The 24,100-nt window shown below is 36.5% G+C and overlaps 1 protein-coding gene across 7 annotated transcripts in view; it reads left to right on the forward strand.

Moving 5' to 3' along the window:
- ERBIN (erbb2 interacting protein) overlaps positions 1-24,100 on the forward strand; it is a 114,012-nt gene that overhangs the window by 34,244 nt on the left and 55,668 nt on the right. For 6 of the 7 annotated variants that reach the window (XM_060092972.1, XM_060092969.1, XM_060092970.1 and 3 more), the window contains 3 exons: positions 2,072-2,119; positions 8,025-8,222; positions 10,652-10,769. In XM_060092972.1, the coding sequence (XP_059948955.1) occupies positions 8,034-8,222; positions 10,652-10,769 (307 nt within the window). In that variant the 5' untranslated portion in view covers positions 2,072-2,119; positions 8,025-8,033. Of the gene's footprint in view, positions 1-2,071; positions 2,120-8,024; positions 8,223-10,651; positions 10,770-24,100 lie in introns of those variants that run through there. The other variant, XM_060092967.1, reaches the window with a different exon arrangement.

Here is a 24,100-nt window from a genome sequence, read left to right on the forward strand (position 1 = left end):
TCTCTTTCTCTTACTAGATTATTCGCATCTGCCTACAAATCCACTGCTGTGACTCTTGATTCACATTCTGCTCTCTCTACTGCTCTATTTTTCCAATGTCTTTTTTAGCTAAACTACCCGAGTTGCCTGTATTTGCTGTGTCAAATTATTCTCTTCCTATTTCTTGAATCCCTTCCAAACAGTGTTTTGTCTCTACCACTGCCCAGTAAGATAATCAATGACCTTTACATGATTACACAGTGACAATTAAAGTTCTTACTAACATAGTTGATAACTTCCTCCTTGAAACATTTTTTTCCACATCACACTTTGGGTGGGTGGTTGGGGGGTAGTTTCTCTTGACTCACTGACTGCTTCTCTTCAGTGTTCTATTTCTGGTTCTATTTCTTCTTTATGACCTTTTTTTTTGCGGCATGTGGGCCTCTCACCGTTGTGGCCTTTCCCGTTGCGGAGCACAGGCTCCGGACGCGCAGGCTCAGTGGCCATGGCTCATGGGCCTAGCCGCTCCACGGCATGTGGGATCTTCCCGGACCGCGGCACGAACCCGTGTCCCCTGCATCGGCAGGCGGATTCCCAACCACTGCACCACCAGGGAAGCCCTATGACCTATTTTTATAATATCTCAAGGCTCAATCATTGAATCTGTTTTCTTCCCTCCCTTCTTCTTTTCTTTCTCTTTTGAACCTGTACTCTTCTGTCCACATTCATGCCCTTGATTCTTTCATCTAATTTCATTACTTTAAATATCATCTCTAAACAGATAACTTACAAATTTATATCCTCAGTTTGGATTTCTCCCCACATCTCTGAATACCCATATCCAACTGCCTATGTAGGATCGCAGTAGGACAGCTTTCAGGTATTTCAAGCTAAAGTCTCTAAACACAAACTTCCTTCTCTCTTCTCTCTAACCTGCTCCTTCTGTAGCCTTATTCCATCTCAGTTCATTGGCAATGCCATTTTACCAGACTACTATGTATGTGGGAGTACCTTGAGTGACAGATTAAGTGGCCATCTTTGCTTGATATACGCAAAGGTATTTTTTGTGGCATGTACTATGGGTGGAATTTGTGGAGAAGGTTAAACAACTCAGCAGTCCTAAACAATTTAGCATAGAGACATATAGCCCAGTATATTTAAAGTGACCCTGTAAATTCTGAAACACATACTTATTAATATCTTTAAAAATAGATTATTTATGATGTATATACATTAATGCTGTTATTTTGGGTTTTGGGCTGTCTTATTTTGGAATGTGTTGGTTACAGGTACAGAAAACCTAGCAATGGTTTAAGCAAATAGGGGTTTAGTTTTCTTATAAACCAAGAAATCCAGATATTTCTGTAGTTCAGCTACTCAACTGTGCTATTAGAGACCCCCAGCTTGTTTTGTCTTTCTACTCTGTCAGCCTTTTTGGTAGGTTTTTAATCCTCATGTTTGTTGACTCATGGTCATAGGATAGTAGTAGACATGTTCAGGATAAGGAAAGCAAATGTTTTTCCAGGACCAACCCCCATCCCACCCCCAAAGTAGACTTCTAAGTATATGTCGTTGATCTTAACTGTGTCATCCATTACCTGTTCACCCTTCTTGGAAAGCTCAAAAGTGGGTTTTTAGCTGGGTCTATTACCACCCTGAATAAGGAAAATTCTGGAAAGGGGGAAAAGACTGATAAGTAATTAACAGTGTCTGCTGCATAGAACCATCAAAAATTACTAAATTTAAATATAATTGGTGATTAGAGTTTATTTGCTTGGGAAAACTTTATTATTTTTCAGTAAGCGCAAAAAAATGGGGTTTTAATGGTAGATAGAGAGGTATTTATTATTTGATATAGATGAGGGCTCTCAATAGTTTACAAATGTATTATGAACAGTAAATCCAGTGACTGGTCGAGAAGGTAGCCATGTATTTAGAAGTTAGCAAATTTGTGTGTGTCAGATTATGGGGCTGAATTATTGAGAATTTTAATTTACATTTTGAGGTAAATAAGAAATTAGAAGAGATATTCCTTAAAGTCCTAAAGATCTATTTTTATTGTTAATTTTGTTTCTTTTTATGGTTTCCATAGAATGTTGGCTCAATTAAGAAACATCAGGGAGATAAATTCAACCCAGTGGTAAGTAGTTTTAATTTCTTTTGTTAGAAAATGTTTGAGTTATTATGCCTTTTTTTTTTTTTTTGGTTGGCTTCTCTTCCTCCATTTGATTAGAATGTTTTTGTGTCTGCCGTTTTAAGTCTGATTTCTAAGTGGCTCTTATATCACAACACTAAAATTCTAATTAGCGGTCCCATGTTGATCACTTCCTGTTCCGATCAGGCCAGTCTTTCTCCCTTTGGTTTATTACTTCTTTGTAGTATTGTGTAAGGGAGGATCTCTTTGGGTCTTGTTATTCATTCCCTTTCATATGGTACTTTCCTCTTCTGACCTCAATAATTAAGGTCCCCCTCCTTTCTTATCAATCAGAAGTTTTTAGTCTAAATTGGGATCCATTTTGTATTGGTTCAGGCCCACTGAATTTATTCTGAGGTCTAAATTGCCCTTTCCACTGTCTCTGTCCACAGGAAGTTTTGTTTTGTTTTGTTTTGTTTTGTTTTTCTTTTTGCGGTATGCGGGCCTCTCACTGTTGTGGCCTCTCCCGTTGCGGAGCACAGGCTCCGGATGCGCAGGCCCAGCGGCCATGGCTCACGGGCCCAGCCGCTCCGCGGCATATGGGATCCTCCCAGACCGGGGCACGAACCCGTATCCCCTGCATCGGCAGGCGGACTCTCAACCACTGCGCCACCAGGGAGGCCCTTGTTTTGTTTTTTGGGGGAAGTTTTCACTTGAGATGTAAACTCTTTGCAGTTTCCTAGAGCTAAGTGTCTAATCTTTTTCTGAATTCATGGTCTCTTCTGAGAAGTTCTGCAATATGATTAGCACTACAGAAAAGTCTTGGAAGTCTTTTTAACAAGACTTTCTTAACAATTATTCTGCCTTGTAAATTGCCTCCTACCCCAAGTGCCCTGCACAGATGATTTAAATAAATATAATAAAATAAATACACTTTTTTTTTTTTTTTTTTTTGGCCACACTGTGCGGCATGCAAGATCTTAGTTCCCTGACCAGGGATTGAACCCGTGCCCCCTGCATTGGGAGTGCAGAGTTTTAACCACTGGACCACCAGGGAAGTCCCTACACTCTTAAACCATGTACATTTGGTAATAACATTTCATGTCCATTATTCTCAGCTGGGAGTTATACTTCCAAATCCATTATGATTTCTGGAAAATGGATTTTTTAGGCCATATCTTGCAAGTTATTGCATACTATCATATTATATAAATATAAGCATACAGTAGTTATAATATGAACCAGAATAATAGTTTGAAATATTGTATTAGTGCTGTCTCCTAGAACTTCCTGCAGTGATAGAAATGTTCTGTATCTTCTGTTATTTAGTATGGTATCCATTAGCCACCTGTGGCTATTGAGCATTTAAAATATGGTCCGTGTGACTGAAACCAGATTTAAAATTTTGTCTGATTTAACTTGAATTTTCAGGTTAAAATGCCACTGTGTCTAGTGGCTACCAGATTGGACAGAGCAGATAGAGTTTTTTTCCCGTTTTTCTTTTTTTTTTTTTTTTTTTTTTCCTGTACGTGGGCCTCTCACTGTTGTGGCCTCTCCCGTTGCGGAGCACAGGCTCCAGACGCGCAGGCTCAGCAGCCATGGCTCAAGGGCGCAGCCGCTCCACGGCATGTGGGACCCTCCCATACCGGGGCACGAACCCGTGTCCCCTGCATCGGCAGGCGGACTCCCAACCACTGCGCCACCAGGGAAGCCCTCCCGTTTTTCTTAAGTGTCCCCCTAACTCATTATCAGTTGAAGTCTTAGAATCTCTTGAAAAAGAAAGTGTATATTCATTTTTAGAATCTTTTTTATTATCTCATTAAACACACAAGTATAAGCTAAATTCCCCTTCAGTGATTAAATTCTTATTAGATCAATAAGACTGCTTATTCTTATCAGTAAAATACACCTTCATATAAACATAGATTAAACATATTCAGTAAACTTTATTGACAAAGTAATTTTTTGTTTTTCTTGAGGTATAATTGACATATAACATTGTATTAGTTTCAAGTAATACAATGTAGTGATTCAATATTTGAATATGTTGCAAAATGATCCTCACAATATGTCTAGTTAACATCCGTCACCATACATAGTAACAATTTTTTTTCTTGTGATGAGAGCTTTGGATCTACTCTCTTAGCAACTTTCAAATATACAGTACAGTATTATTAACTATAGTCACCTTGCTGTACATTACATCCCCATGAGACAAACATTTTAGATAGAAACATTTGATGTTTGACATCATAGTGTAAGGAAGGGAAAATTTTTCCTTCGCCCTCTTAGGGTTCCTGGCTGGATGTGAAAGTTAAACTGACAAAGACAGATTAAAAGAAGAAAAATATATACATTTATTTAATGTAGGTTTTAAGTGACATAGGGAGCCTTTGTAAGGAAAGGAAGACCCAAAGAAACAGTTAAACCTGAGTATTTTTATGCCATGTTTGATGAAGTGGACAGTTGTGTAGAAATACGATAGATCAAAGAGTATGAAGTAAGTGTAGTAAACTGGGGGAGATTTAACAAGTCCTGTTCATTAGAATTCTTCTTCCTTCGTCTTCAGAGATACCTCCTGGTATAGGGAGGGCACCTTTCACAGGAGGATTTTATTACCTGTTTCAGGGGAGAAGGGCGTGGAAGCTCAGAGTGACCTTCCTGCTTCTGCCGTTTTATCAAACTCCTTTAGCTTAAAATTAAAATATTCAGTATGCCATATTTTGGGGTGCCATATTTTGGGGTGGTTTGTCCTGAACCCCATCAGTAGCTTGTTTTTGTAAACCCTAAAGGAGAAGTATGTAGTAAAGACCTATTGATATTTGAATTATTTCATGAATCTGAGTTCAAGTATATCATTATATATTGAGAAGCAGTATAGTGCACTACAAGCACAGAATCAGTTTCTTTATGGAAAAATAAGGATAATAATAATACATACCTTAGAAAGATACACGAGGATGAAATGAGAATAAGCATATAGTTTTTTATATTTTATTTTATTTTATTTTTTGTTGCAGCACGAGGGCTCTCTAGTTGTGGCATGTGGGCTCAGTAGTTGCAGCACGCAGGCTTAGTTGCCCCATGGCATGTGGGATCTTAAGTTTCCCGACCAGGGATCAACCCATGTCCCCTGCATTGGAAGGCGGATTCTTAACCACTGGACCACCAGGAAAGTCCTGAAACATACAGTTTATATATAAAGAATTTAGCACAGTGCCTGGCACACATAGTAAGTAAGAATAGTCAGATTTTTTTTTTAATTGCAAGGGAAATACTTATCCTATTGTCAAACTCTTTAAGAATATGATATAATTAGAAGAGTTAGAAGCAGTGCCTTGTAGAGCCATATTGGAGCGTGAGGCAAAATAAAAAAAATTAGTCATACTGATTCTGTCTTTATTTTTAAATTTACCATTTTGGTCATTAATGGATTATTTTTCAGTGATTTTGATTTTTTAAAAAGATATTGCTTTAAAATATTTAATTTGATTACTGAGTTTTTGTATGTGTGTGTGTGTGCCTGAGGCATTTGTTGCACTGGCTTCAACCTAGCCTTGGCTCTGTGTAGAAGTAATCTAATACTCTAATAGAGTCTTCTGCTTAGGGCAAGAATTTATTATTATTTTACAAAGAATTGATAACATTAATTAGCAATCATTTATTGATGTAAGCTTTTCTTTGCTAGTATAATGCTAGCCTCCTAGTTGGAATTAACCTCTGTATGAACGTTGTGTTCTTAATAAAATTAGCCTTGAGAATTTTCACTAATTCAGAATTGAGCCTTTCCCCCCAGTTAGATCGAAGTAATGGCGTCTGCACTTTACTGGAGCAAGTTTCTTCTCTATTGTGTAAACTTATACACATATAAGACCTATAACCTTTAGAAAAATTAAAAGAACAATATTAATTGAAACAAAATATACTTGGCATAGATTGGAATTTCGATGTGGGAGAGTTACAGGAAAGTTAATGGCTGGTTAGGAGACCTGAAAATATCTTTGCACACCCACTTTCTACTCAGAACTGCATAGAGTCAAGTTCTTAATTGAGAAACAGCTCTTAGATATTAAAGAAATATCTTTGTTTATTAGGGTTTTTCTTGTTGAGGATGAGCAGACTAATGAACCATGTTTCTTTAAAAAAATTTTTTTTTAATTGGAGTATAATTTCTTTACAGTGTTGTGTTATTTTCTGCTGTACAGCGAAGTGAATTAGCTATATGTATACATATATCCCCTCCCTCTTGGATCTCCCTCCCACCACCACCCCCATCCCACCCATCTAAGGACATCACAGAACACTGAGCTGAGCTTCCTGTGCTTTATAGCGTGTTCCCACTAGCTGTCTGTTTTACTCACGGTAGTGTATATATGTCAATCCTAATCTCCCAATTCATCCCACCCTCCGCTTCCCACCCCCCGTGTCCACATGTCCATTCTCTACGTCTTTGTCTCATTCCTGCCCTGCTAATAGGTTCATCTGTACCATTTTCTAGATTCCACATATATGTGTTAATGTACGATATTTGTTTTTCTCTTTCTGGCTTACTGCACTCTGTAAGACACACTCTAGGTCCATCCACATCTCTACAAATGACCTAATTTCATTCCTTTTTATGGCTGAGTATTATTCCATTGTATACATGTACCACATCTTCTTTATCCGTTCATCTGTCATTGGACATTTGGGTTGTTTCCATGTCCTGGCTATTGTGAATAGTGCTGAAGTGAACATTGGGGTACATGTGTCCTTTTGAATTATGGTTTTCTCAGGGTATATGCCTAGTAGTGGCATTGCTGGGTCATATGGTAATTCTACTTTTAGTTTTTTAAGGAACCTCTATAGTGTTCTCCACAGTGGGGTTCCCTTTTCTCCACACCCTCTCCAGCATTTGTTGTTTGTAGATTTTCTGATGATGGCCATTCTGACCAGTGTGAGGTGACACCTCATTGTAGTTTTTTGTGTTTTTTTTTAATTAATTAATTTTTGGCTGCATTGGGTCTTTGTTGCTGCACACAGGCTTTTTCTAGTTGTGGCATGCGGGGGCTACTCTTTGTTGTGGTGCACAGGCTTCTCATTGTGGTGGCTTCTTTTGTTGTGGAGCACAGACTCTAGGCCCATGGGCTTCAGTAGTTGTGATATGCGGGCTTCAGTAATTGCGGCTCGCAGGCTGTAGAGTGCAGGCTCAGTAGTTATGGTGCACGGGCTTAGTTGCTCCACGGCATGTGGGATCTTCCCTCACCAGGGCTCGAACCCGTGTCCCCTGCATGGCAGGCATATTCTTAACTACTGCGCCACCAGGGAAGTCCCACCTCATTGTAGTTTTGATTTGCATTTCTCTAACAATTAGTGATGTTGAGCATCCTTCATGTGCCCCTAGGCCATCTGTATGTCCTCCTTGGAGAGATGTTTATTTAGGTCTTCTGCCCATTTTTTGATTAGTTTTTTTGATATTGAGCTCCATGAGCTGTTTGTATATTTTGGAGATTAATCCTTTGTCTGTTGCTTCGTTTGCAAATATTTTCTCCCATTCTGAGGGTTGTCTTTTCGTCTTTTTTATGGTTTCCTTTGTTCTGCAAAAGCCTTTAAGTTTCATTAGGTCCCATTTGTTTATTTTTGTTTTTACTTTCATTACTCTGGGAGGTGGGTCTATATGCTTATAGAAGCATGTAATTGGTTACTTAATGGATCGTTTTGTGAAGTACAGAAGTGCTTGAGTTTAATTTGAAGTTCACTATATATAAAATTTATAGTAAAGCAATGTTAAATGCATTCTATTTAGTGTGTGTTGGGAAGGAGATATTTATCTGTGATATGGAAACTGTGAGAATTGAATTGGAATAATTTGTTTTGAAAAATTGTTATAATACATGTTTTTACTAAATTTAGTTTTGTTTGTATATTGCAGTGTCTAAAAATGACTACAAAACGAAGTTTGTTTGTGCGGTTGGTACCATGTCGTTGTCTACGAGGAGAAGAGGAGACCGTCACTACTCTTGATTATTCTCATTGCAGTTTGGAACAGGTTCCCAAAGAGATTTTTACTTTTGAAAAAACTCTGGAGGAGCTCTACTTAGATGCTAATCAGATTGAAGAGCTTCCAAAGGTATGTTAATCCAGTCTTTCAAGAATTGCCTTTGGTTATTTTTATGCCTAGAAATATGATATTCCCAATGTTGCCATAATGCTGCATATATATATATATATATATATATATATATATATATATATATATGCAGCATTATTTCCCCTTTTTTTGGTTTAATTTCACCTTAGGGTGTGCAACGTGACGCAAATTTTTTTAAATAGAATTTTTAACCTTTATCTCTTCAAGTTAATTGCTTAAATACTTGTGCAAATAATTTAAAATTTTGTATTTAATTCCAGTACCTTAGCCACTAAGGTAGACAATAAGACTGCACAATTTCTGCAGCCAATAGATTTAACTAGACAAAGAATTGAAATTAATGTTTTTCTAGTTTTCCTGAGACATTGATCTACATTATAATTATTGAGGATAAATTGTCCTTTCAGTTATCACATCAGAATTTTGCTTTTTAACAGCTCTGTAGAGGTAGTATTCTGTTTTCCCCATTTCAGTTTATTTGGAAAAGTTTTGGAGGACTTAACGTTTCTGAAATGTAGGAGCAACTAGCCGGAGAAAATAGGTTTGTTGCCATGAATCATCATCTCACATTAACAACTTCTTTGCTAAAATTTTTTAGTGGCGGCTACTTTTTTTCCCTTAAATTCTAACCCGTCTTCATCCTCTACTCAGTGTCTTATCGTTACGCGGAAAGCTACGATAGTTTTGTCAGAGAGCTTTACCACCCACACAGCAGTGGTTTTCAAGCTGTGGATGAAGACTCATTAGTGGCTTATAAAAATCAATTTAATATATGGGGCATTTCCAAATAATGAACTATTATTTGGACTGGCAGATTTAGAAAATAAAAAATACAGGATACCCAATTAAATAACACTTTTCAGATAAACAGTGAATAATTTTTTAGTATAGGTGTATCTCATGCAGTATATAGAACATACTTTAACTAAAAAATTATTGTTTATCTGAAATCCAAGTTTAATCAGGAATCTTTGTATTTTATCTGGCAACCTTAACTGTCATAGAGTAGAAAATAAAGAGGATTGCATGTATCTATTGTAACTTAAAGTATTTGTTTTAGATTTGTGTGTGTGTATATATACATACTGGACGGCAGCAGTGTTTTGAAAAAGGTTTTCTCTGGATGGCCAGTAGTAAAATCATTTTGAAAGCAGTGCTATCCAAGATTGTCTTATAAAGAAATCTGTATATAGATATGGATAAAATATTAAAGGTTGTGGGTTGCATGTTCATGAATTTCTCCCCTAAGTTGTAATAGGGTGCTTTGTAATTGGCTGTTCCCTTGTATATTGTTTTTCAGCAAGTAATTTATCTTCCTTAGCTAGTTCTCCTAGAGAAAATGGAAGACTAAAATTAGTCCCTTTTTCTAATCACCACCAGCAAGGGGTCTCAGTCTTGGGACTGTGTTGAAAAGAGAGACGCTTGCTATGATAGTGAAAATAACTGAATCACTTATCATGCCTAGCAATTTTCCATTTTTGGAAGAGTGCTCTTCTTAAATAGGACTTATTCAGCACCATCCTGTGCACAGTTTTGTTTTTTTCTAAAGACTCTTCTTTTTTGGAATAATTTTAGATTCACAGCAAAATTAAGAGGAAGGTATAGAGATATCCCCACACATGGATGGCCTCCACCCTTATCAGCATCCCCCACCAGAGTGATACCAGAGTGGTTAAACCACCAGAGTAGTTAAAACTGATGAACCTATGTTGAAAAATCATAATCACCCAAAGTTCATAGTTTACATTATGATTTGCTCTTGTTGTTGTGCATTCTGTGGGTTTGGACAAATATATAACGACACGTATTCATCATTATGCTGTCAAACAGAGTATTTTCAGTGCCCTAAAAATCCTCTATGCTCTGTACAGTTTTTTGGTATGGGGCTTAGAAGTAACCCATTTACTTACTGCTTTTGGTTAAATATATTTTGGTCACATTTCATTATTGTGATTTTAGCATAACAGTATATTTGCTCCCTTATTTATTTTGTGCTCCCAAATCAGAATTCTATATTTTAAGTCATTTAAAATCAGTTGTACATATTTGAATTTAATTTATATAAACTTTCATTTTGGAATAAGGATGCTTGGATTACAAGATCCAAAGTTTACCATATTTAACAGCCGCTTATTTTTTATGACCTTAGCGGAAAATACACCATATACTTACTTTCACTAAGTACATTTCACCCAGGGCAGAAGTGTGAGGATATAAATCATTCTGAGTAGTCCCATTGTGTTCAGATCCATAATAGCATAAAATAATAAGAGATCTTCCCTGTTATTTGTGTAGGTATAACTCATTCAGTTTTAATGACATTAATAATATTTGTTTGTGTAAAGGTTAATAAATATTTAAGGAAACTTACGGAATAATCAAAATCCTTCTCTACCTTGTTTCAACAGCAACTTTTTAACTGTCAGTCTCTACACAAACTGAGTTTGCCAGATAATGATTTAACAACATTACCAGCATCTATTGCAAATCTCATTAATCTCAGGGAACTGGATGTCAGCAAGAATGGTAAGATTTTTTTCCCCCTAACTTTTTGTACTTGGGAACATGTTATATTATTAAAATTTCTATTGTGTTTTAGCAAATAAAAAGAGAATTAAAAAGTCAGATTATAATGCACTATCATAATTAGCTTTCATATATATATATAAATGATCTATGAGAACTTAAAGGCAGAGAGTAAGTATAAACAGTTTTAAATGACTGTTTAATTAAAATGCTGTGGGTAAATGCATGTACATATTTATATATCCTTATATCTTTTTTAATAGATATTTACAGCCCTGTTTGTGATGGTGAGAAACTAGTAACAACTAACTGTAATGTCTGTTGTTGCTTACATAATTTAATGCATCCATAAGAGTGGAGTGTAATGTACCTCCATCAATACTGACATAAAATATTCACAGTGTAGTGGTAAAGGTTAAAAAAAAAAAGTTGTGCAACATAAACGAATTGAACATCAACAAATATTTATTGAGAGACCACTCTGTGCCAAATACTTTATTAGGAGTTGGATTACAATTAATGATGAAAAGTAAAAGCACATGGTCACTGTTCTCCTGGGGCACACAGTCTTGGTTTTGTTTGTTTAGTTTGATAAACATTGAAGAAAGTATGGAAGATATATTCCAAAATGTTAAGTGCTTACCTTGGAGGGAGAGAGAAGTAGACACTTGAAAATTTTAGAATGAGCATATATTCCAATATATTGGAATAATATTGGAATAAGCATTTCCCAAGAGCAAGGAAATCCTTATACATAACCACAATATCATTATCACGCTCAAGAAATTTGACATCACATTTTCCCTGTTGCCTAACAATGCCCTTTTTAGCTATTTGCTTACCCTACCCCCTTCAAGTTAAAGATCACATATAGCATTCAGTTGTGTCTCTTTGATCTTTCAAAACCAGGAACAGTTTGCCCATGTTTTTGTGATATTGTCATTTTTGTAGAGTTCGGGTCAGTTGGTTTTTAATTTGTGTGAGTTTTCTTCTCATGATTTTATTTTAGGTTGAATAAATTTCCTCAGCTTGAAACTTCTCTTTAAGGGCAGTTTGAAATTTGTTTCCATTCCTTGTACTTAATAGAGTGGCAAGTATTGCTTGATAAATTCCAGAGTAAATGAACTTGATCCATTACATTGTGCTCTGCATATGCTGACAGTTAAGTAGCATTATAGAACTTCGGAACTGTTGTGACATTATAAGTCATCAAGTGTAACCTTCCACTCTAAAGGGGATCTTTTCTACTTTTTGGTCTTTTAAAATGAGAGATGTTAAGGTGTAAGGAAAGAGACCTGAAATAATCTGGGTGTTATTGATAAAACTCTGTGCACCTGGGAGAGGCTAGTAACCCATGTAACTAGTCTTCATGATATGAAACTATTACTTGGCTCAATAATGAACACGCTTACATATATCCTCCTGAAAATGCACTAACTCCAGACTTATTACTCTAAATTGAGAATGGTGCAATTATGGCCCTGCAGCATCATTAAATTAATATCTTAGACTTTCATGCAACTTCTTGAAGAATAATGTGTTTGAGTTAAGACAACCTATTGAACTGTAGTGTTTCTCTTTTTTTTCATTCTAGTTTCAACAGTTCCTTCTTGCTTATATTGAAAACCTGCTTTGTACAATTGTGTCAGCTTGTGTTTTTGAGGAGTTGGAGATAATTTCTATGTGACCAAAAGATTTAGGATAAGCACTTAAATATTCTGCCCTGAAAGAGAATGGCTTTAGTAATTGTTGCCAACAAAACCTTACAATTTATTTTCATTAAAAATTAAGTTGATTTATCTGTTCTTTTCTTCTCTTTCTGTGTGATCTCATCTGTTTTTTAAATGGCAAAATCAGTCCCTTTTACTTTTTTTTTTTTTTTTTTTCTCTTTTTGGTCTTAAACTGATGTCTAAATGCAACCGCATTTCATTGATGGTAAAAAAAGCTAGTGAGGAGAGACAAGAAACTATGATAATGTTGGAACCATTACCTTGACTGATAAAAATTATTGTATTCCTAATTCCTAATCTGATAGTCATCATTACAACTGATGTAATTAACCCACTTTACTTTTAGAGAGTTGAGATTATTTTAATTAACTTGTAATATGTAACCCTAAAGTGTATGTTTATACAAGTCTATGTTATTTATTTATTGGCTGTGTCTTGTGGCTTGTGGGGTCTCAGTTCCCCGACCAGAGATTCAGCCCAGGCCATGGCAGTGAAAGCCTGGAATTCTAACCTCTAGGCCACCAGGGAACTCCAGCCACGTTACTGAAAACAAGAAAATAGCATGCATATTATAGTTGATGTGGTTGGTTATGAGAAATTTGAATTTTGCTAGTTGCATATTTGATTAAGTAACAACTTGCTTAAAGGATAGCACACTAAATGAAAATAGTGTTTATCAAATTTTGGAAGTATTAAAATTACATTTAGTATTAAGATGACCACTATATTAGAGATGGATGGGAGTTTCATCTTATATTCTGAATGAGAAAATTGAACTACTCCTAAATTTTTTCTCTATTACAACATCTCATCATGTTAAATCTTGCATAAGATGCTTTAATCTTGTATCCAAGCTCTACTGTTTTTTCCTTTTAGGTGTTTTTATCAGTTCAATCTAATAATATACTCTAATCGATGATTCTCTGTTTATTTGCCCTGTTGTTACATTGGGGAATTAATCTCATTCTCGGTTAGACTATACATAATATTATCAATATTACCACTTCCCGTCTTGCCTCATGAGATTGGCGACTAAATTGTGGACTAGTCTGTGTATAGGATGTATATAAATTTGAGGTATTAATATTTGTCTTCATTTTGTATGGAATTCTTTTTTTATCATTTATATTCTATGATAAAACTAGAGTGTTAATTTATGAGTCTTAATTTGCTCTTTCCTTTCATGTCTAAGGTTTTGATTTGTTGTTAGCTTTTTAAAGAAATGAAAAGCTCACCAAGGTGCTATTCCAAGCCATTGCAGATAGCAACTGGTGTTAGAGAAATTATCAGCCGTTGTGTTCAAATGGCCTGTCTTCTTGAGAAGACCAATAGGGATGATGATTAAAACAATTTGCCAAAGGGGTTGATAGAGAAAACTGATGGAGAGGAGAGAGAAAAGAAATGAAGACTCTCTAGTTGTTAATTCTCTCTATATAAGCACACTGATTAAAAGCTAGGAATTGTAAGGCAAAGAAACCAGAAAGAGTAGCTCAGATATTTTTTTCTGATATGGGAATGCTAGAGAGGTTAATTAGGCCTTTTTTAAAAAATCGAGTCCAAAAGTCCAGAAAAAATGGGTTGACAGTTTGTGGGTCAGTACAGAAAGCAGTTCCTTGAACCTGAGAAAATCTGATGATTGGGGACAAAATGTTGGAAAAGCCTCTTCACTTTAAGTTCAAAGAAGTTATATTGAGTCAGAAAGAGAAAGACAAATACCGTATGCTAACACATATATATGGAATATAAGAAAAAAAATGTCATGAAGAACCTAGGGGTAAAACGGGAATAAAGACACAGACCTACTTGAGAATGGACTTGAGGATATGGGGAGGGGGAAGGGTAAGCTGTGACAAAGCGAAAGAGAGGCATGGACATATATACACTACCAAACGTAAGGTAGATAGCTAGTGGGAAGCAGCCGCAGAGCACAGGGAGATCAGCTCGGTGCTTTGTGACTGCCTGGAGGGGAGGGATGGGGAGGGTGGGAGGGAGGGAGATGCATGAGGGAGGGGATGTGGGAACAGATGTATATGTATGACTGATTCACTTTGTTATAAAGCAGAAACTAATAAAAAAAATAGAAAAAAAAAAGAAGTTATATTGATTACAAGGGAAATTATAGATTGCTGGGGAAGTCACTATTTTTCTCTGTGTTTTAAAATTTCTAAAATTGCTAATTTGTTTAATAGTTAATGTTTAAGTTCAGCTGTTTTAACAAATCAGCTTATTTAAGATAATGAGAGAAGAAAAACCATGTGTTAAACTGACATGGAACTTAAAAAATGTAGGCTGGTAATCACTGGTCACTGCTAAGTGTGTTGTTAATGTAGACTCTAAGTGGGGTGTGCAGTCACTGTGCCTTGCCATAGGCCTTACCATTCACTGTGTTATAACTGATCCAAACCATACACCTGTTATCCCCTAGCCAATATAATCATCTGCGTTTGCAGTTTCTCCTAATCATCTGAGTTTGCAGTTTCTCCTTTAGCCTGTTTTGACTGGAACTCAGTGTTACATTCTGTACTATTTAATTACCTTAGCTTTTAAAATACAGAAACCACTAAGTAAGGAGCCACTATTAACTTATATTGTACATTTAGGGCATTGGAGGAGTGTTGATGCCCTCCAAACAGTGATCACGAGGATTACATGTGATTGAGCCATGGGGATGGAAGGGGAGTCTCAGGGGGTGCTAAAAGACTTATTATAGGATTTGGGCTTCTACTTGGTGATTGGAAGAAGGTTTAAGAATATGAGGGTTTGCTATGGATGGAATGCTGTCAAGAAGTAGGAGTAATTCTGTGATTGAGAATATTAATAAATCTCATCTATAGGGAGGGCAGATTAGAGCAAGGCTAAAACTATAATCAGTAAAAAAGCAGCTGTCACTCATTAGGATAAGGGGTGGCTTGGACAAGGTTCATATTTTATCTTTGTCAAGACATGATTACAAATTTGCTTTTGTCTTGATCTGTCATGGTTAAAGAATGGCCTTGTCTAATATTGGTATTCAGTGAAATTGCTTAGTTCAACAGGAAAATGCCAAGGCCTCCCTTTGAATGCAGCTTGTTCATAGTAAGACAAGGACTAGCTCATAGTGCAAGACCAGTTCCTAGATTTCAGGAGGTATTTTCTCTTTCTCAGCAGTAAAGGGAGAACTCTTCTGTAACCAAAATAGATTAATATGAGAAGGATAGCCATGTTTTATAGTATCTTCATTTTATTGCGTTTTAGCAGGAGTCAAATTCTTATAAAAAGAGTATATGACAAAGAAGGAACACTATTGAAGTTAAGGGAGAATGAAAAAGGAACAGGTAGCTGAAATTGTTAGAGAATTAAGAAGTAGCTCATGATAAAATTCAGGTTCTGCATACTTCATGTACGAGGATAAAAAGAGTTCTCTTTGGAGACAAGCTAACAAGCATTGAGGGTAGGCCTCATTGAGAAAGTGGCTTGAGCAAGGACTTGAGGAAGTGAGGAAGTTAGCCATGTAGATTTCTAAGGTAAGAATGTACCAGAAAGAAGAAACAGCCAGTGTAAAGTTTATAAGGTGTGAGTATCCATAACATGTATGAGAAACAGAAAGCTATGGTAGCTAAAATATAGTGAGCAAGATGGGAGTGTGATAGGAATAGAGGTCAGAAAGGTAGGGATTTGGAGCAGCAGATAATGTAGAGCCTGGTAGGCATTTGTACGTACTTTGACATTTACTCTCAGTGAAATGGAATCATTTGGAAGAGTCTGAGTCAGGTCATTCAGAGCATGAAATGACTTGCATTTTAAAGGTTTACTCTGGTTATGTGTAGAAGCAGTATGGTACAAGGGTGAAAAGTAACCAGTTTAGGTGCTATTTCAGTCGCCTCTAGTGATAGGGGTGGAAGTAGTAAGATGTAGACAGACTCTAGATACATTTGAAGGTTGAGTCAACAAGATTTCATGATGGTTTGGATGTGGGATGTGAGATAAGAGTCAAGAATGATCTCAGTGGTATTGGTCTGTGCATGTGGAAGGATAGAGTGCTGCCAGCTGAGATGGGGACATACCTGGGACTCGTAATTTTTAGTGGAAAAAAATCAGGGGCTCATTTTTGGACATGTTACATTTAAGATAAGATATCCAGATGTTCATAGGGATTTGGAGTTCAGTCGAAAGGGAAATGTGCTAGCTATACATATTTGAGAATTGCCAGCATGTAGATGGTATATACAGCCTGAGATTAGATACAGTCCACAAGGCCATGAATATGAAAGAGGACTAAAGAACGAGCCCTGGTGGCAACCCAACATTAAGAGATCTGGAGGAAGGAGAGAAAGGTACAAAAGATACTGAGAAGGAACACTACTGAGGAAGGAAGGAAGCCAATAGAATGAAAATATTTATTTTTCTTGCTACATTTTAGCTTTCAAGAAAAGGAACTCTGTCTCAGTATCTACAGACCATAGCATGGGTACATATTTGCTGAATAATATAGAGAATAAGTAATTTCAGTTCGAGACATGTTTTATTTAAGGTACCTAACCAGTACCCTAAAGGACATTTGAAAATTCTTATTTGGAGTTAAGGAGAGAGGAGGGAACCGGAGATACAGACTTGGAACCTGAACATATATATGATAAGAATTGAAATCACAGTGAATACCTTGCTAGCAATTTGTAAAAGCAGGAAACCAGTGAGTACTTCAAAACTACTTGCTTAGGAAAAAATTACTACCATGTATCTGAAATTAGAGTTACTATTTCATAGATACTGATTGGTTAATTTTTATAAACAACATGCTATGAAATAAAGTACTTTAAAATTTGAAAAATATGAAGTATATGTGGAAGATGATATAAGCATTACTGTCCATTAAAAATTTAAATTGCAGAAGTCTAACATAGAACTCTTTTTTTAAAAAAAATAAATTTATTTATTTATTTATTTTTGGCTGTGTTGGGTCTTCGTTGCTGCACGTGGGCTTTTCTCTGGTTGTGGCGAGCGGGCACTACTCTTCGTTGCGGGCCCAGGCTTCTCACTGCGGTGGTTTCTCTTGTTGCGGAACATGGGCTCCAGGCGCGCAGGCTTCAGTAGTTGTGGCACACGGGCTCAGTAGTTGTGGCTCTCAGGCTCTAGAGCTCAGGCTCAGTAGCTGTGGTGCACAGGCTTAGTTGCTCCATGGCATGTGGGATCTTCCCAGACCAGGGCTCGAACCCGTGTCCCCTGCATTGGCAGGTGGATTCTTAACCCACTGTGCCACCAGGGAAGTCCTAGAACTCTTAAAATTATCCGTATAAAATTTTAGGTCAGTAAAACATACTGTAGTCTTTGGTCTTTTTCTCCTTAGATAGACTTTATCATGTACTAAAAATATTACAGCTCTTAGAATAATGTCATTTACATAGACTTTCAAGATACATTATAGACTTTAATAAAAACCAATGAAATGATATGTAAAGCTGAGTATGAAAATGAAGTCAGGCTCTAATGAGGACAGTGTAGAATGTCCTCCTCCCACCTTCCCTCTAGATGTGGAATTTTTTTTTTTTTAAGTATATGATAAGAATTATTCACCACAACCAAGTGGGACTCATTCTGGGCATTCACGTTTGATATTTGAAAATAAATCAGTGTTATTCAACACATCAATAGACATATAGTGAACTTGGTAATTCCATTCCTTGGTGTTTACTCAAGAGAAATGAAATACATGTCATTTGAAGTTAAATATAGTGATTTTTTTTAAAGTTCATTGCACCTTTTTCATAATTATTGAAACCTCCTTCCTTTTTTTGCCCTGTTCTTCAGTGTCTCCCACATCTACCATGGGTTCCCTGCTGCTACCAGATATTCCTTAGGCCTTGCCACCTGGGAGAGTTATTTTAATGTATCCTCAGTAGAATTATCACTTGAGGCAAATTATTTGTTAGTTGAAGAACTGATAAGAATTTAACTCCTAAATTTATAGGATTCAGTAACATTAAATATTTTGTATGTAAATAAATGAGAGAAAAGAAAGAAGAAAAATTAGTGTAAAAAATATCAATGTTATTATTAGTGGGTAAGTCAAATTTAACGAGTTGTACAAAAGTACAGTATACTAAGTAGTTACATGTATTTAGAATAGAGAATTGAGTCAGCCTAAATAAGACCTATTAGCAGTAATATAAGAAGCATACAGATACTATTAAGTAATTCATTGTATAAATGCCCTAAAATATATATTTGAAGTGTTAAATGTGCTGGTAAAGGAATGCTTTGTAGATCAGTTGTTCCATTTTGGGGACTTGTAATAGGGTTGTCAAGTTTTTATTTCAGCATTAAGAAAATTCCTATCCCTCATTCCCTCCAAAAAACATCTCTCACATCCCTATTACCATAATTTTATTTAAAACTGACTTCTCACCCAAAAGAAAATGAATGCTATAAAGCCACTAAAGTTTAAAACTTACATGAAATGAAAAATTTCCAAATCAACTCAAGAAGAAATAGAAAACTGAAAATACTAAATCAAATTAGTGGTCAGAAAAACGGTTAGACCTAATTTTAGGGAAAAGTTGGACCAAACCTTCATGGAATGGGATAATCCTTAATTTATAAAATCTATTCTAGAGATTAGAAAGGGAGGAAAGTACTTGACTCAGTTTATAAGGGTAATAAAACTTTAATAACAGAAATGGATAAAGACTGTTTAAATTAAAATGTTGGAAATCCTCTGCTGGGATGACAGGAGTGGCTCTGCTGTAGATCTCATCCTCTGTCAGGCTAGCCCGGGCATCCCAGGCATGTCCTCATAGGACAGTTAGGGGAACCTGAGATCTAGTGGAAATTAGGCAGGGCTTTTTTAAACCCTTGATTTCATCAATTGTGTTAACATATTAGTGGCCAAACCAAAACAGATGGCTGAGCCCAGAATCAGGATTAGGGAAATTATACTTCGCATTTTGTTGGGAGGAGCTGGTACATCACATTCAGAGAGTGGTGATAGGGAGTAGTGAGTGGTCATTAATGTAATCCATCTATCACATATATCTAGAAATAAACTTAACAGAATATGTGCAGTATGGGCTTCCCTGGTGGCGCAGTGGTTGAGAGTCCGCCTGCCGATGCAGGGGACACGGGTTCGTGCCCTGGTCTGGGAAGATCCCACATGCCGCGGAGCGGCTGGGCCTGTGAGCCATGGCCGCTGAGCCTGCGCGTCCGGAGCCTGTGCTCCGCAATGGGAGAGGCCACAACAGTGAGAGGCCTGTGTACCGCAAAAAAAAAAAAAAAAAAAAAAATGTACAGTATGATCTAAACAGGGAGACATAAAACTATGGAATAGATCAGTAGAAGAGGGTAACAGAAAAGACTGCCCAGAAACATAACCATGGAATGTGACACACAAAAATTCCTCTACAAATGGAATATGACACAGAGAAATGCCTCTACAAATCAGTGGAATAAGGAAAACAAATATTTCATAAGTGTTGGCACAGTGTTTTTATATGGGAAATAGTAAAAAACAAAGAGAGCCTTACTTCACAGTATATACTAAAATAAATTGCAGATTAAGTAATATGAAAAACAAAAATTACAATTATTAGAAAATGTAGAAAAATATTTTTACGACTTTGGAGTAGGAAAGATGTCTTATTCGAATATTAAAAGCACAGCAGTAAAGGAATGAAATTTCTACATGACAAAATATAAAGTAAAAATTCATGACAGGCTGTGAGAAAACATTTGATATACTAGTATTTCTAAAGAATGCTTACAATCAGTAATTAAAAGAATCCAATAAAAAATATGCAGTGAACAGAGAACTCAAAGAAGAAGAAAGAAAAATGATCAGTAGGAAGCAATGCATGCATCTATCAGCAGATGGATAGAGAAGACGTGTTTTATACATATGTGTGTGTGTGTGTGCATGATGAAATATTAATCAGCCGTAAAAAAGAATGACATTCTGACATTTGCAGCAATGTGGATGGAGCTAGAGTTTTTTGTTTTTTGGTGTTTTTTTTGCTGTGACATGCGGCATGCAGGATCTTAGCTCAATCTTAGTTCTCCGACCGGGGATCAAACCCATGCCCCCTGCAGTGGAAGCGCAGAGTCTTAACCACTGGACCACCAGGGAAGTCCCTTTTTTAAGAGATTTTTTAAGTTCAAGTATAGTTGATTTACAGTGTTGTGTTAGTTTCAGTTGTACAGCAAAGTGATTCAGTTATACATATACATTTGTATGTGTGTTTATATGTAAGTGTGTGTGTGTGTATATATATATATACATATTCTTTTTCAGATTTTTTCCCTTGTAGCTTATTACAAAAAATCTATTTCTGTTTTGAATATAAGTTCATTTGTATATTTTTTCTTTTTCTTAAAGATTCCACGTATAAGCAATATCATATGATATTTGTCTTTTTCTGTCTGCCTTCATTTAGTATGATAATCTCTAGGTCCATCCATGTTGCTGCAAATGGCCTTATTTCATTCTTTTCTATGGCTGAGTAATATTCTATTGTATATATGTACCACATTTTTATTCATTCCTCTGTCGATGGACATTTAGGTTGCTTCCATCTCTTGGCTATTGCAAATAGTGCTGCAGTGAACATTGGGTTGCATGTATCCTTTTGAATTATAGTTTTCTCTGGATATATGCCCAGGAGTGGGATTGCAGGATCATATGGTAACTCTATTTTTAGTTTTTTAAGGAACCTCTGTGCTGCTCTCCATAGTGGCTGTACCAATTTACATTCCCACCAACAGTGGAGGAGGGTTCCTTTTTCTCCACACCCTCTCTGGCATTTTTATGTAGACTTTTTCATGATGGCCGTTCTGACCCATATGAGGTGATACCTTATTGTAGTTTTGATTTGCATTTCTCTAATAATTAGCGATGTTGAGTCTTTTCATGTGCCTTTTGGCCATCTGTATGTCTTCTTTGGAGAAATGTCTGTTTAGATCTTCTGCCCATTTTTTGATTGGATTGTTTGTTGTTTTTTTAATATTGAGCTGTATGAGCTGTTTATATATTTTGGAGATTAATCCCATTATCAGTCGTATTGTTTGCAAATATTTTCTCCCATTCTGTGGGTTGTCTTTTTTGTTTTGTTTATGGTTCCCTTTGCTGTGAAAAGCTTTTTAAGTTTAATTAGGTCCCGTTTGTTTGTTTGTTTGTTTATTTTTTGCGGTGCGTGGGCCTCTCACTGCTGTGGCCTCTCCCATTGCGGAGCACAGGCTCTGGACGCGCAGGCTCAGCGGCCATGGCTCATGGGCCTAGCAGCTCTGCAGCATGTGGGATCTTCCCGGACCGGGGCACGAACCTGTGTCCCCTGCATCGGCAGGCGGACTCAACCACTGCGCCACCAGGGAAGCCCCACCATTTGTTTATTTTTGGTTTTAGTTCCATTACTCTAGGAGATGGATTCAAAAAGATATTACTGGGCTTCCTTGGTGGCGCAGTGGTTGAGAGTCCGCCTGCCGATGCAGGGGACACGGGTTCGTGCCCCAGTCCGGGAAGATCCCACATGCCGTGGAGCGGCTGGGCCTGTGAGCCATGGCCACTGAGCCTGCGCGTCCGGAGCCTGTGCTCCGCAGCGGGAGAGGCCACAACAGTGAGAGGCCCGCTTACTGCAAAAAAAAAAAAAAAAAAAAGATATTACTGTGATTTATGTCAAAGAGTTTTCTGCCTATGTCTTCCTCTAGGATTGTTATACCATCTGGTCTTACATTTAGGTCTCTAATCCATTTTGAGTTTGTTTTTGTGTATGGTGTTAGAGAGTGTTCTAATTTTATTCTTTTACATGTAGCTGTCTAGTTTTCCCAGCACCACTTATTGAAGAGACAGTCTTTTCTCCATTGTGTATTCTTGCCTCTTTTGTTGTAGATTGATTGACCACAGGTGTGTGGATTTATTTCTGGGCTTTCTACCCTGTTCCTTTGATCTATATTTCTGTTTTTGTGCCTGTACCATACTGTTTTGATTACTGTAGCTTTGTAGTATGGTGTGAAGTCAGGGAGCTTGATCCCTCCAGGAAGGAGAGCGGGACTAGATAGGGGCATGAGATTAGGAAATATGATCTACTATGTATAAAATAGATAAGCATCAAAGATATATTGTACAGCACAGGGAATTATAACCATTGCTGTGTAATAACTTTTAATGGAGTATAATCTTTAAAAAAATCCTGAATCACTATACTGTACACCTAAAACTTACATAATGTTGTGAATCAGCTGTACTTCAATTTAAATAGATCATTAAACACATGAAAATGTGTTCAGCATCTCTAGGAAATACCAGGAAAATATCTAGTTTTAATTAGTATTTCTGTTATTTCTGGTGAGGTTCAACCCCTTATACTAGCAAAAAGTAAAGACATCATCAAATGTCAACAAGAATATAAATAGGTACTGTAGTATGAAAATTGATATTACCACCCTGGGAAAGAATTTGGATGTTATCTAGTGACACTGATAACTATGTGCCATGTCCTATTCCAGTAGTGAACAAGAGAGGCAAAGATTCTCCCCTCACAGAGCATGTACTCTTAGTGGTGCCTGATAAGCAAACTTCTAAAGATAGGTAAATATATGTTAATCTGCTTTACATTGTCCCATGTATCCCTGGGTTTTCATATATTTTTTCCCCCTCTATGTTTCAGAATGGCTCTTTTCTGTTGCCATGTCTTCCTGTCTCTCTGACATGTTCTCCTACAGTGACTAATCTTTTAATCCTGTCCTTTGGATTTTTCATTCACATATTGTATTTATCACTTGTAAAGTTTCTATTTCTTACATTTAATCTTTTCCTCCCCGTTTTGTTCATTTTTTCCCTTTAAGTACAATAGCTGTTTTAAAGTCCTTTTTTTGTTAATCTTGTTATCTAAGTAGAGAGAATAATACAGTAAACCTGATGTGCCTACCAACCAGCTTCAAAATTTATCAGTATGTTATAGTTTCATTTATACCTCCTGTTTTGCCACCTCTGATTATTTTAAGGCAAATCAGACAACCTCTTTCATGTATAAATATGTTAAGATGAAACTCTCTATTATCACACTTAAAAAAAGAGAACCAGCTAACAGTAATTCCTTAATATCATTAGATATCCATCAGTGTTAACATATTCTGATTTGAAGCTTTACATGAACTCTGTAAATTCCAACAAAAGTTCCTTAAACTAAAATTGAAAAAAAAAAAAGATTCGTCTTGAAACTGTTAGGGAAATTGAATTTTAATAAAACGACAATGATAAAACCTTTCCTTAAGGAATCATTAAGCCCAGATGTTTTTAATTGAAATTTTTATTGAGATAATTGTAGATTCACATGCAGTTTTAAGAAACATTACAGAGTGGTACTCTTGTATTTGTCACCTAGTTTCCCCCAATGGTAATGTTTGCAGTTATTATAGAATAGTAATAATATTGACATTAATACAGCCCCCCAGTCTTACTCAGATTTTTCGTGTGTGTGTGTGTGTGTGTGTGTGTGTGTGTGTGTGTGTGTGTGTGTGTGAAGTAGGTTTGGATATTTACCACAGTCAGTTCTCTTTGATCTCCTCTTACCTGGGTAGTTGTTCAGTTTTTCTTTGTCTTTATCTTTTTAAACCCGGAGAGTTTTGAAGATTACTGG

This window comes from Mesoplodon densirostris, chromosome 3 (assembly GCF_025265405.1).
Source record: "Mesoplodon densirostris isolate mMesDen1 chromosome 3, mMesDen1 primary haplotype, whole genome shotgun sequence".
NCBI lineage: Eukaryota > Metazoa > Chordata > Mammalia > Artiodactyla > Ziphiidae > Mesoplodon > Mesoplodon densirostris.